The sequence below is a fragment of the Mirounga leonina genome, unplaced genomic scaffold (assembly GCF_011800145.1).
Source record: "Mirounga leonina isolate KUSES-001 unplaced genomic scaffold, KU_Mleo_1.0 Mir_54, whole genome shotgun sequence".
NCBI classification, from domain to species: Eukaryota; Metazoa; Chordata; class Mammalia; order Carnivora; family Phocidae; genus Mirounga; species Mirounga leonina.
This window is the reverse complement of record NW_023270812.1, coordinates 1904782-1917509: the sequence shown is the minus strand read 5'-3', so window position 1 is coordinate 1917509 and position 12728 is coordinate 1904782. Positions and strand designations below refer to the sequence as shown.

General features: G+C 42.7%; 1 protein-coding gene across 7 annotated transcripts in view; it reads right to left on the bottom strand.

Moving 5' to 3' along the window:
• The window catches only part of LOC118001829 (AT-rich interactive domain-containing protein 1B), a 439380-nt gene that overhangs the window by 126444 nt on the left and 300208 nt on the right, over positions 1-12728 (bottom strand). For all 7 annotated transcript variants that reach the window (XM_034991980.1, XM_034991981.1, XM_034991985.1 and 4 more), the window contains one exon: positions 6703-6946. In XM_034991980.1, the coding sequence (XP_034847871.1) occupies positions 6703-6946 (244 nt within the window). The remainder of the gene's footprint in view (positions 1-6702; positions 6947-12728) is intronic.

Sequence of the window (12728 nt, the reverse complement as noted above, 5' to 3'; positions counted from 1 at the left end):
CCTCTGGTGTTCATTTTGTAGGTACTAATCTTGACAAATTAGAGCAGGAACTATCATTTCCTCTCACTAAAATCCTTCCTGTTCACTCCAGCCTATGACTAACTCCTAAATGCAATTCATTTTTCTCCTTCCCATTATAGCATCCTTCCAGAATCCGCTTGTCTGAATGTCAAATTAAGCAAGAAAATTAGTTTTTTGACCAGAGTGTCTTCTTGTTTGTATCTGCAGCTCTATCAGCTCCCACAGACATCCTAGCTCTCACTTGGCTTAGTGGAGGGTAGAAGCAGGTGAGCACTTACATAGGATATACCACAGTGCTGCCCTAAAAGAGTCATTTTCCATATTTAATCGAATATGTGCCACCTTTTTTGGAATTCATTCTTTTAGTATCTGAGATTTTCCTGAGGGGTACAAATTCATTAGGACTGGTTGGGTATGCTGGATGCATCACTCACCATCCAGGAACTGACATGATAATGCTTCAGAGAAATCAGGCTTAACTGTAAAGTAACTGGTGCTTTAAGAGAGTGGAAGGGTGATCTCTGGCAAACCGATTCTACAGGCTCTTAAAACCTGTGATCCTTTTCGAAGGACAGCAACTGAAGGTATCTGCCGGGTGTGAGTCTGCACAGGTCAAGGGGCACGGAGTGTGTGTTGCGGGGAGGGGTGTGTGCGCCTGGAGGAGGCTCCCCGGAAGCAGCTGTGTGTGTGTGTGTGCACCCGCGGAAATGCTCCAGCGAACTGCAGAGGGAGGGAAAGGAGAGCTTCCAGAGGAGGGAGGCATGAATAGCAAAAGATCGGAGCGATGAGGACCGCTCTTGAAAGATTAATGAAAGACTTCGGTCCACCTCACCCTCCTCCTTCACGGTCTCTCAGCTCTTAAACCGCCCTGACCCACAGCCTCTCATGCGCGCGAGCCCGCTCTCTCTCTCTCTCTCTCTCTCTCGCTCTCCTCTGGCCGGCAGTCAAGCTGGAAAGGGCGATGTGAGAGGCGAGACCTCAAACAGCAAGGCACATAAAACTCAAAAAGAAAGAATTTTACTTTCATATTTGATGAAACTTTATCTCTGTTGACGACCGCCAGGAGGATGGGGTCTTTGATTAGTCTTATAATAAAGATCCAGGACGAAGCCAGAAGGAATGACCATGAAAAACAAACATTTATTCATCATGACGCCAACATGAATACCTAGATTTGTATCTTTGGTCCTAGCCTATTATAATCAATAGCCCTTCTGCTGTCAGATGAAAGGGTCTTAACTCCACCTAAAATTGGACTTGGTGCAGATGCCAAGTGCTAAAAAAAAAAAAAGGGAGAAAATCTATTCAGGGATTTACAGTTCCTATCCTTAGAGCTCTGTTAACAAAACCAATGAATATTCTCAGCAGTCTGAACATTTAAAGTTTTTATAAACAAAAATGTTTATCAGGCTATGAACAGTTAATTCCTGCCTGCCCATCACCACTCTCCACTGTATGCTCACCCTTCTTAATATTTAACACTGTTGCTGCTTCCAGCACATGGAGGAAAAAGCTGACAAAAGCCTTTGGCCAATAAAATAAAAATTTAAAAAAAGTTGGGCTTATTTACATTTTTGCTTTGTTAGTAAACGGCATGGTTGGCTCTGGAGGCAAGACAAGTGAAATTAACACCCACTAAATCTTCTGGCAACAGCTACGCATTCTGATGTTGTGCTGTGTCAGCTTTGCTACGTGTGGGGACGAATGAGGCCCCGTGTCAGACCTACACAATACATGCAAGACCCAATCGTTTATTTTCCTAAAACCAAGGCAAATAACTCTAGGATGTGAGCCAGTAAGCAGCAAAAGTACAACGGGATCATTTATTAGAAGGGAAACCACATGTCTAACATCAGACCTTTCAAATCAATTGCACCCGACGTGAGATTTGCCTGATTTAAATGTGTATATACATGCGCACTACCAATTAGAAAGATGAAGATACTTCATTTCTGTCTCTAAATATAAATACACCAATATAAAGAGGAGTGAGAAATGAAAACAAAAAGGAGAAACAAGGAAACGTATCATGGCACTGGGGGAAACGTACAACGTACACATTTTGGTTCTCCAATGCTTGTTTACATTGAACGACGGGGCTGAAACCCTTAACTTCTGACTACGGACTGCCGACTGCCGCAGGGCTGGAGCCCAGGAATGTGCAAACAAAGGGAGAATCCATGTGGCTACTTACCATAGAAAATCTCCATCCTGCTTTTCAAAAGAACGCAGGAAGGAAAAGCCCCACTGAGCGAGGGCAGTGCCAGGGCCGATGCGGTGCCAGCATGTATCACAGCAGCCGTCCCCATGACACTCACAATGTTTGGGAGGCAACAGGACAGGAGGGCAAATGTGCAGTGGGTGGAGAAATGGTTTAACAGGCAAGAAGCAGATTCAGCCATTTGGGATGCTTTCCTGGGCTTTTGTTTATCTACCTCTGTAATAGTTCTCATTAGCTGTCAATTTCATTTACCAGGACAGAGATGGAGAAAAATGATTGTTCTTTTTTTCACAAACCCTGGGAGGCAACAGTAGGAAGAAGCCCCACGACAGTTTGGCTTTACCCCACCGCGGCTATCGGCTACACACCAGCTGCGCGTTTTAACAATGACTTGCCGGAGACAATGATTGAAAGAGTCAATCTGTGACACACGGAGAGAGGCAGGAGCAATCTAGAGCAGGAGGTAATGGAAGAGAAGCGAGGTCAGAAGAAACAAGTTAGTGCTGGCAACGAGAGGAGGGAACAGGGAGAAAGAAAGCACAGTATTACAGAAAAAAAAGGGGGGGGGGCGGCAAGTCCAACCACACATTCCCAAAGCAGCAGTCGGGAGTCTCCTGCCCTGGGTGGGACACCAGGCCATCGCCACCTGATATCCGTACTACACCAGGACAGACTCAGAAGCAAATGGCGTTAGACCGTACATCGGGCTTAGGATCTAATGGATGGATTCACAAAACTTCAACATGAGGACTAGGGATGGGAACAGGAGAAGGTGAGACTACTAAATGGGCCTAATGATTCTCTAAGGGAAGGTGTCTTTGCATTTGGTTAAATAAAAAAGGAACAATCAACTTTATGACCATCTCTAAAACGTGGTTTTATTACCTATGACCAAGTTCACACAAATCCATTGAAAAAAGAAAAAAAACAAGAGCATATAGGCTAGGTGAAGGGAAAGAGAAGACCAAAATTTTTTTCAAACAAAAACCTTCATGATTTTTAACAAATCCCCTTCAGATAACAACATACAAGGTTTGTGATGAACATCTATCAAAAACCGATGTTTGAACGTCCCTGGGCTTAGCTTTGGGAACAGAGGAGGAGAAACAGGTAGTATCTGGACGCAAGCCATGGAGGATGACCACCAAGAGGTCCAGGGCAAGATAGATGTGTGGCTCCTCTGTATGAATTAAAAAAGGGTGCCCCTTCCCAAGGAGAGCAGCCTGAATTTCACTCTCATTTACCCCTCCGGCCCATGTCCTTGTCCATGAGCAACCTGCTTGACTGCACCTGGCCGCTAAGAGGGTGTACTGACCAGTTAGTTGATGCTGTCTCGATACATGCAAAAGTATGAGAAATAACCCTGGATTTTAAACTACCTCTAGTGTTAAATTTTATGTGAGACTGACTGCCCATCACATTACACAACAATCAATTTGCCTAGGATCTAAATGAAGCAAGGGTATGGATTCTTGTTTTCCCCTTGTCTTCTGGTCTCCTCTTGGCCTTCTCAGACCCAATCCCCAAGAAGATCAACCACTAACTTATCATTTTTTTTTTTTTTCCAGTTAGAAGAAACATGGATTCAACTTCGTGAAAATACATTATGCTTTCATGGCTCGCTTGAAGGCAGTCCTACTGAGTGACCTCAGTAAACCCAGCAAGTCATCACTGGAAACTTGACATTCGTGTCTTCTGAACTGAACAAGAACACCGCTGGATTAAGAATCAGAAGACTCGCTGCCCAAACCAACTGTGCTGGTCTGGGCGGTAATCACGGGGGCAAGCCTCCAGGTCTCAGGTAATAATAACCGTACGCAACAAGAGTTCACATGCACTGAGTGCTGACCCTGTACCTGCCTCATGTGCATTAACACATTTGAACTTTACAGGAACCCTAAGAGATACAGTTATTATCTTTACAAATGCAGAAACTGAGGCTGAGAGGCTTAGAGGCCTGTCCAAGGTTACACAACCAGGAAGCGCCAGTAAAATGAGGAGGTGATGTCAGATGATTATAAAAGTCCATCCCGCTGAAATGTAATCTGTGATTCCAGCCAGGAGAACAGGGAACAGGTGTCAAAACTGCCGACCAGATTTCCCAGGAGGTTATTCCTCTTACAGTAACATGAACATGAAAGAGACATTCCATTTGCCGTGCTGTATACAATTCCACGACTCTGTACCGCATTGCCCTCAGCAAACGTGGTTACGGATCTACTGGAAGAGCCTTCCTCCCCCCAGATGGAACCTCTACTGTGGCATCTCTTCCCTGAACCAGGCAATGCAGAGGAGCGGCCTGGAAGTGTGCGGTGAAATGAAAATGGAGGCCCCGAGCAGTTTGCATTTTGGACCCAAGTTTAAAAACGAACTGGATGCTTTAAACAACATTTCCAAGAAACCTGAGAGCTTTCTACTAAAAACTTCCTTTCCCAGGAAGCAGGCGGAGAGAATCCTATCCAGGCCCCCGCCTGGCGTGACTTGTTGAGATGGGGCTAATGGGTCATCAGAAGCGTCATCCGCTGACCAACTTAACCCTGCGCATGAGTGAACGAAGCAGCAGACGCTGAAGCCAGTGCCCCTGCTGAGCTACCTCCTCCACAATCTGCGCTATCATGTGTCCCAAGCGAGCTCGTTTCTTGGGGGATGTGTTCTACACCACATCAAAATCCAAACAGTGAGGAGGAAGCCTCAGAATCCCCATCGGAATGATAAAACGTAGGTACGCAAATCATCAGATTGTGAATTACCTGCGTCAGGAATTTTAAATGAAAAACTACAATATCTTTATATCTCAGAAAAGTCTTCCTCGAAGTTATTAAGAAAAGTCCTTTTGATCCAATTTAGAAAGCAGCGCGTTCTTGCTCGACAAATACAGTATTTTACGTGTGACTTTCCAATGTTGAGGCAAGTAATGCTTCAAAGACCATCTCATAACCAAAAATTGCCTAAGGAATTCTCAAACATAGAGTATTCGTAGCTTTAAAAATGTTAAAAGCAGATAAATCCAGGTTTTACTATAATCTCTGTGAGGACAGAGATTCTTTTTGAAAGAAAGGTTAACATCAAAATGCCTTCATCAAAATGTGCGAAATTATAGCTGTTTTCTAAAATATGGATGAATCTTAGAAACAGAATATTTAGTTAAATAAGTAAATTCTAGGAGACCATTTACAGTACAGTACAAATGGGGTAACCACATTTCCTGTTGTGCCAAGAACCTTCCTAGTTTATGCCTATTGTCTTGTAATTATTAATAGCAACCCTTCCTGCCCCCAAAGTGTCTCAGCTCGGCTGAAAAATGATACAGTCATTCTAAGTATGTTTCTATAAATACATTTCTATAAATCTCAAAACTAAACAAAACTAATGATATATACTCTATGAATTTTTGCAATAAAATTCTTCAAAAAACCCCAAAAGGAACCATTAAAAAATATTCAGAGAGTATTTGGGGCAGGGGAGAGGAAGAGGCCTGAAGAGAAGGGAGGAACACACAGGTAGACACACAACATTGGTGATACTCCAATTCTTAAACTGGATGGTGGGTTCATGAGTATTCTTTGATAGTTATGTCTCACGATTAGCATGTTCTATACATTTATATGTATGTTTATATATAAAACATTCCATCATGAGCTTTTTTTAAATATAAAAGAAATAAAATGGTAAGAAGGGATAAAACTACCATCCATGCTTTCAAGAGAACAGAGTAAACTATTAGAAAATTTATCAGCAATTTAATATAGTTCTAATAGGTTCGTAAGAGGCACTTTCTAGCAGCCACCTAGATTGTGCTCGCAAAAGTTACAAGGGAAAAAAATTACATTTAGTTTGCTGATACAAGAAATGGGTGATGCTGACATAAGAAAGCTGGACGTGACAGACAAATAAGCCTACGTACACAATAAAGAAGCAGAAGATACAGAAGCAGTAAGACCACTGAAATACGAATGCAAGAGTTAACTGGAACATGAACTCCTCGTATCAAAATCAGAAGGTCCGTTTCTATCAGTAACAAGGACCCGAATGTGTGCGGGCCAAGTAAAACACAGGTGAGTGTAAACACGAAACATGGGCTACACAATATCCGTCCTGGCATAAATTAAACAGAACCATACAAACTAAGGCCAATCCTTGCACACAGTCTCACCTTGGTGGCACTTACCAACAGAGCACCTTAGTGAACAGAAGCACTACAAAATTCGCTAAGAATAAATAATTTTCTAGCATGAGGTGAATGACCAAGCCAAAAATATTAAAGTAATTGGTGATTTTATTGAGTATTTATATTCATTAGTTGAGTATCTTTAGGAACTGGAACTCTCAAATGCTTTGGTGACAATTCACATCACCAGGTTTTTCAACAGTAAGAAAGCAGTGGCGTGCATGTTGCTCTCGATGAACACTAGGTCTGTCTTGACTACAGAGTAAAATAGTAGTTACTGAGAAATGAATACCTGGAATACTTGCAGGAGAAATCGGGCCAGATCGCGACTGGTTGCTGCCCACAGGAGAGCCGACAGGAGAAGGCGATGGGCCCCCAGGGATGCTGGAGAGATGGGGGGATGCGTGCGGAGAGAAAGGTGACTGAGCTGGGTTGCTCTGATCCCCTTGGCTGCTCGTGGACCCAGACGCACTGACTGCTGAGCTCAGAGTTGCCTCCGTTCCCGTGGGGAGGTCATCGATGGAGCCAGACAGGTCCTGAGAAAGAAAGAAAGAAACACCATATATTTATGGAGTAACACACTCGGACCCATACCTGACCAAAAAATGATTTAAAAATCCTAACAGTGTCCCTTTCAGAGACAGTTTTTCTTAGATAATTCCCAAAATTCAGAGTGTGGCCACTTGTTATTAGAAGACTTCCAGGAGCTCTCTCGTGAGTTGAACCCTAAGATCTGTTCCAGCCCCCAAAAGTAAATACAGTTGTACCTCTCTTTCATAAAGCCATCTGACAGCTTTCCTTCAAGCTGCCAGCGCCTAGTCCAACACACACGTTCAAGGAGTCACAGGAAACAGCACTTGAGGTGGTGACTTACCATCTGAATGGAATGCTGGCTTCAGCACTGAAAACTACTGTTCCGGATCCTTCTATTTAGAGTCAACACTGAAGGACTGTTTGAATTTCAAACTATAATACTCTAATGGAAGAGCAATTATTTATTTATTTATTCGAGAGAGTGCACATATGCGTGTGTATGTGAGCAGGGGGAGGGGCAGAAGGAGAGAGGGAATCTTAAGCAGACTCTGCACCGAGCATGCAGCCCAATGTGGGACCCACGACCCTGAGACAAAATCAGGAGTTGGGTGCTCAACCGACTGAGGCACCCAGGCGCCCCACAGAACAGCAAAATTTTAACCAAACCTTGTGGTGAGAAATTCTTGCATTCTAAGTAACTGTAAGTGCCATTATAATAAAATAGTAGTATGTGTGTTTCTGAATGATAATGTGAATATAAACCCCTTTGAGGTTATGTTGGCAGAAACGAGTCCTAATGTTATACCTTATTTTTTTATAACAATTTTAAGCTAAAGAAACAATTTTTAGTGCCAACTAATTTGTTCCTAATACCCTCTAAGGCAGTTTTTAAAATCACCGTTTGACAGATACAGAAACTGAAGCTCAGCTAGTCAGTTATGGTCGAAGGTGACCCCACTGAGGACAGAACCATCTGCTAAAGGGGACGAAGGGAGGCTGAGGGAAAGAGGAGAAAAACAGGCTTCTGCACCCTCGTCAGACTGAAAGGAGGAGAGACTTTAGTCTGGCCTTCCTCACCGCCGTGGCACCAGGGCCCAGAATGGCGCTCAGTCCCACTGTACAGACCCGCAGTCCCGCTCACCCAGCAGGTGCTCAGTCGGCCAGGGCCGGCCTGTGATCCCAGGTCACAAGAGTCTGCAGACCGAGGCAGGGCACAGAGCTGGTGCGACTGGGCTCTCAGGGCTGCGGTGTGGTATACAATTACGTGTCTTGATGATCTAGGACTAAATGCTACAGAACGGGATCAGAAATGCTGGATGATGCTACAGTCTACAAAGCATATTCAATTCTAATTTATACCCTCGACTCATTCAACTTTATTAATTTTACCTCACTGCTTACTACAGGGACGTCTAAAACTAGGGCTTGGAAAACTGGTGGAGGTGGATGCTTAGGATCTGAAGAATGAATCTAGACCAGCAAATACAAAAGGGAGCAGGTAAAGCACAGCTGATTATAGCTCTTCAGGGTCCCCCCAAATGTCAAAAAGCAAACTCAGGATGAGGATCCCAGTCTCCTGGAAAGTTTATCTGTTAACCATCTGCTATATCATATAATTAACTTCTCTTTTTTTTAATAGCAAAATTGCCAATGATTAAAAAATACCTTCTAAATAGCTATGAAAGCCTCATAAAAATGAATGTTACGGAAAAACAAAAATTTCTTATGCTAAGAAGAATAACATCTAAGTAGAGAGTACTCTTCAACGTCATATAACCATGCTTATGAATAACAAACATAATAGTCACAGTGTAGATTGAACACATCACCACTTGAGAAAGTATCATTAAATTTCCAAAATGAAATGGGGCAAACGGAATCGTATTTTCAGAATCCAGAGGAAAAAAGTAAACATTTCTACCCAGGGCACACAAGTTGCATGATTTTGCACATATTCAGCTGCGAAAACACTGTATTTGACTTGACTACTGGGTTCAACAACAGTTCGATTCAGACTCTTTGAACTGAACACAGCTTTTGCGAAGCAGGGTCAGAAACACAGGAAGGTTATTAAGCAAGTGACATGCTACATACATGGAGAAAATACTCACACTTCAGAAATCAAGGCAAGTATCTGATTTTCTAGAAACAACACTGAAGCCAGCAGAGTGTACATGTGCATACACACTGACTTGCTGAAAGAGAAAACAGGGCAAGTTCCATCGGTCCCTCCCTCCCTCCCTCCCCAGGCCAACGGCTGACTCCTCACGTGCACAGCCTCAGAGAGAGGATGGGTGCCGGGGTGGGGAAGAGTGGTTGGAGTCCTGGATGGTTCTTTAAGTCCCTCCCTTCCTAACTTGATGTAACCAATTCACAGAAGAGCGGAGGGACCCCCAGAGGGGCTCTTCAAAGCATTGCAGCCTCTGGCTGGGGGCTCAAACTGGACCCTGCCTATTTTTGCTTTGCCACCAGCTGAATGTTTTTAAACGACTGAAAAAAAAAAAAATCAAGAGCAATGCTTTGTGATCTATGAAAAATACTTGCAATTCAAATTTCAGTGTCTGTAAGGTTTTACTGGAACACTGTCCCCGCCATTCCTTTATGTGTGGCCCATGGCTGCTACAGAGACCCCGTGGCCCGCAAAGCCTAAAATATTTACCATGGGGCCCTTTCAGGAAAAGTGTGCCAACCCCCGATTCAGAGAGCGGCGGGATTCCTGGTATAGCCTCTACGGCCGCTGCCTCTCCCTTGGGGTAAAGAGAGAGAGACAGGCCCCAGCTGAAGTTCGTGGTGACACACTGCCCGGCAGGACCTGTCGGCGCTTCTCCAAGAACAGGCGCTGGCCGCACGGCTGCATCCACCGGGGAAACACTGAATGGGAGCCAGAGAGAGAGCCATGCTCTCTCTGCAGGTATCCGAATCACCCAGGGAGGCCCCCAGTGAGGATGGCTGGTGGGCTCCAGGTGTAGACGCACTCCCTTAATACCTCATGAATGTGTATCACTAATAAACAAAGGGTCAATCAGACAAAATCAGTTGGGGCGGGGAGGGGCGGGGAGAATAGGATTTGATGCTTCTTTGGAGAAAAAGAAAACGGTAGATAACTAGATATAAAACATTCTCTTTTATTATACTACATATGGGATTAAACATAGAAAAGACTTGACATAGATTTGATTTTTAAAAACATCATTATTTGAAGTTAAATAATCTTATGCAAATCTTTCTTCATAAAAAAAAAAAACACCCCAAATTGTTACTTGGAAATTTGTAAAATTCTCCACACGACCTATAAATTCCTTCCCTGTCCTCCCTTAAAATTCCAAGTTATGGCTGAACAAGTGACATGGATGGGTGTTAAGAAGGCTTCAGTCAAGCTGCAAAAGCATGAAAAACATTTCTGTTATTCAACAAGCTGATCGAGGAAATACCAAGAGAAAAATATAAAAACGGTGACTTTCTCAGTGCTCACATGTCATCAGAATTTCAGGGCTGACTAGACCTCAGTGTAACAGAAGAGTAATAAAAAGATATAATTTCTATATTACTATTATACATACACGTAACTTTTATATGTAAATTATAGAGAAATATTCCCACCCTGCAGACGCTTAGGGTATCCATATGTATAGCTATCTTAAAACATGCTAATAAAAGAAGTTCAACAGTGGTTTAAACATTCAGCCTAGTTAACAAAGAAGCTCTGTAACTAATACTCCTCTGGAGGACAATTTAGTCAGCAGGGCACCAACTCTATTCTTCCTTTTAAGTACTATCAGATCTATGATGTCTGGAAAGAACAGAGAGACCTTCCTGCATCTCATTCTAACCAAGGCACCTTCAAGCTACAGTGCTTCCATTTATCTTGCTGGGAAGCTGGCAGGTAAGGTAATGGCAGGGAGGACTCTTTGAAGGGGCCGGAGTCCCCCTGCCCCACCGCATTCCCGGCATCTTTCCTTTGTATGGAGGGGAGTGACGGGTGAGGTAATGACTTCATGGGCTCCTACAGAGTAAATTCAGGATTTTGCCAGGACAGCCTTAGTTGGTAAAATCTTACTCTCGAGTTGGGTTTTCAGTATCTGACATCACTCAGGATATTGACTACTTTCCAGCACACCAAAAATAATATAACTTCTACTGTCGATGGTTAATTTATTTTTTAGAAAATCAATGCCTTAAAAAAGAAAAGCTTGTTTTGCTTTAAAATTTAATTTAAGTGAAAGTTCCCTGCAAAGACTTTCCCTCTGTAAACCATCATCTCTGCACCCTCTGTCCATGTAAAATTTTCATTCTAATCCAAGTGACAAGTACAAGAGATTTCACTGCACTTGGAATAAATGCCACCAGGGAGCAATAACAATCCTATCAAGACTCTGACAAGAGAAACACTTATGAATTAACACAGAGCACAAATATGTTCCTGATTCAATACAATGGGACAGGGTGGGGAAGGGCGGTGACAGGGCAGTGATGGATATGGGAACATGCCATGAAGGAGGAGCACAGGAAGAATTTTTAGAGATCTACATAAATGCAAAACAGACCTACAACATTATAAATATTCTCTCTCAGGTCTACGTATTATCTATGATCCTTCCTAAAAATACTGTTAGTATATTATGACTTACTACATCAAGAGTCATCTTTGGCTTTGATGGAATTCAATTTATCTAGGAAGGTAGTAGCTGACTCAAGGATAAATTCCATCAATCCTGGTGATGTCTTACTGTCTCAAAGACCTGGGAATAAGTCAGAAAATCTTACTCCCTTGTTTAATTAAATAAGCGGGTTTTAAAAAAAGCGAATCAACTCCAAAATCCTCTAAGCTGTGGTCCTCAATACAATTAGTTGATAGCATCAGATCAGCATCTGATAGAGAACTGGAGAGGAGCGCACACATTTGGGCATCTCTTGCTCAGAAGTGCCCCAAGAGAGCACGAGGATAAACACTGAATTAGAAACAGAGAAGATATTTCAATCAATGAGACTAGTTCAGGTCTCTTGTTTAAGGATTTTAATAGGGTACAGTTAATGATTTCTCACTGTGACTTCCCATGGGTTTGACGCACAGGTTAAAATGCCAGTTCAATGGTCTTTTAAAAAGTCTCTCAGTCATCTTCAAAAGCAGGAATAGTGTCTCTTCTCCTTTTTAGAATATTGAGTATAAAATTCAGGCATGCATTTTTTTCTTTTTCTCTCTCCAACTAGACCCTAACTTTCTTAAGGGCTGTGTGATTCCTTCTGCCAGGTGTGGTGTTAAAGAGAGGATGGGTTTCACTGGTCTCTGGCGAATGTCACTGAATTTATATGCTCTGTGGTAAAATACAGCTGCAAACACCATACAAAGTAAGCTAGCACATGCAAATCTTTCTAAATATTTACCATAAATGCTCTAGTGAAAACTACTGACTTCACTATTAAAATTTAGCAACGAATTCTCAGCCCTCTGTTTCCAATTAGCATCCCTGAGGCTAGCCACCCCCAGCCTCATTAGATTGCTTAGTTTTTTACAAACTGATACTTCACACACTGTGAAATCACTTCATACCTTCCAACTTTATTTTAGAACTATCATTTTGGACATGTGATACAAACACACCTTGAAATTGATATTAGAATTGAGTCAATAATTGGACCGACGTACACACAAAAGGAAAAACCTCACAGTGCCTCTGTTCACTCTCTATGATGTTAGCAGGTTTCTTCTCAGCACAAACCCGTGTGCAACCCACCAAAGTCCCTGCTGCTTTCATTTGTCTAGACAGCAAATGAGTTAAAAGCTTA